This window comes from Vidua chalybeata, chromosome 39 (genome assembly GCF_026979565.1).
Source record: "Vidua chalybeata isolate OUT-0048 chromosome 39, bVidCha1 merged haplotype, whole genome shotgun sequence".
NCBI lineage: Eukaryota > Metazoa > Chordata > Aves > Passeriformes > Viduidae > Vidua > Vidua chalybeata.
The window spans coordinates 138670-139978 of NC_071568.1; the positions used below are offsets into that span (position 1 = coordinate 138670).

The 1309-nt window shown below is 37.9% G+C and overlaps 1 protein-coding gene across 1 annotated transcript in view; it reads left to right on the plus strand.

Moving 5' to 3' along the window:
* The first annotated feature begins 1124 nt into the window (after nt 1-1124).
* LOC128802350 (nephrin-like) overlaps nt 1125-1309 on the plus strand; it is a 24944-nt gene continuing 24759 nt past the window's right edge. The window contains exon 1 of the mRNA XM_053968671.1: nt 1125-1184. Within this exon, the coding sequence (XP_053824646.1) occupies nt 1125-1184 (60 nt within the window). The remainder of the gene's footprint in view (nt 1185-1309) is intronic.

Here is a 1309-nt window from a genome sequence, read left to right on the forward strand (position 1 = left end):
TTTGATGCAATTTTTTGCTCTTTTCACTGCATTTTTTTTGCAATTCCCCCCTATTTTTTGCAATTTTTTTCTTTTCACTGCAATTTTTCCCTATTTTTGCTGCAATTTTCTATTTTCACTGCCATTTCTGCTCTTTTTTGCTGCAATTTTCTATTTTCACTGCAATTTTTTGCAATTTCTGCTCTCTTCACTGCAATTTTTTGCAAATTTTTCCTTTTTTCACTGCAATTTTCCCTATTTTTGCGGCAATTTTCTATTTTCACTGCAATTTCTGCTTTTTTCACTGCAATTTTTACGCTTTTCACTGCAATTTTTTTACTCTTTTCACTGCAATTTTTTTGCAATTTCCCCCTATTTTTGCTGCAATTTTTTGCAATTTTCTGCTCTTTTTCACTGCAATTTCTGCTTTTTTCACTGCAATTTTTTTGCAATTTCTGCTCTTTTCACTGCAATTTTTTGCAATTTTTTCCTTTTTTCACTGCAATTTCCCCTATTTTTGCTGCAATTTTATATTTTCACTGCAATTTCTGCTTTTTTCACTGCAGTATTTTGCAATTTTTGCTCTTTTCACTGCAATTTTTTGCTCTTTTCACTGCTTTTTTTTTTTTGCAATTCCCCCCTATTTTTGCTGCAATTTTTTGCAATTTTCCCCTTTTCACTGCAATTTCTGCTTTTTTCACTGCAAATTTTTCTTTTTTTCCACTGCAATTTCCCCTATTTTTGCTGCAATTTTTGCTCTTTTCACTGCAATTTCTGCTCTTTTCACTGCAGTTTTTTGCAATTTTTGCTCTTTTCACTGCAATTTTTTTCCTTTTTTCACCGCAATTTTTCCCTATTTTCGCTGCAATTTTCTGCTCTTTTCACTGCAATTTTTTTCTCAGTGCAGCTTTTCCCACAAATTCAGGATTTCTCCTCCCGTTTAACCGATTTTGGGTGGTTTTTCCTCAAAAAACACACTCGAGTTTTTTTTTGGGGGGGGATGATTTATTGGCTCCCTCAGTGTTTCTTGCTGGCGGCGGCGACCTGGGGGAGGAAAAATGGGGAAATTGGTTAAAATGGGCCAAATTCAGCCGGATTTGAGGTGGAATTTTGGGGAAAAAAATCAGGGATTTACCTGCCCGGCGATGCGGTCCAGGTCCCGCTGCCCCTGCGGAGTCAGCTTCCGGCCCCTGGGGGGAAAAACGGTAAAAATGGGGAAAAATGGGGGAAAATGGGGGGAAAAGGGGAAAAAGAATGGGGGGGAAGGGGGAAAATGGGGGGGAAATGGAAAATGGGGCAAAAAACGGTAAAAATGGGGAAAAATGGGGGG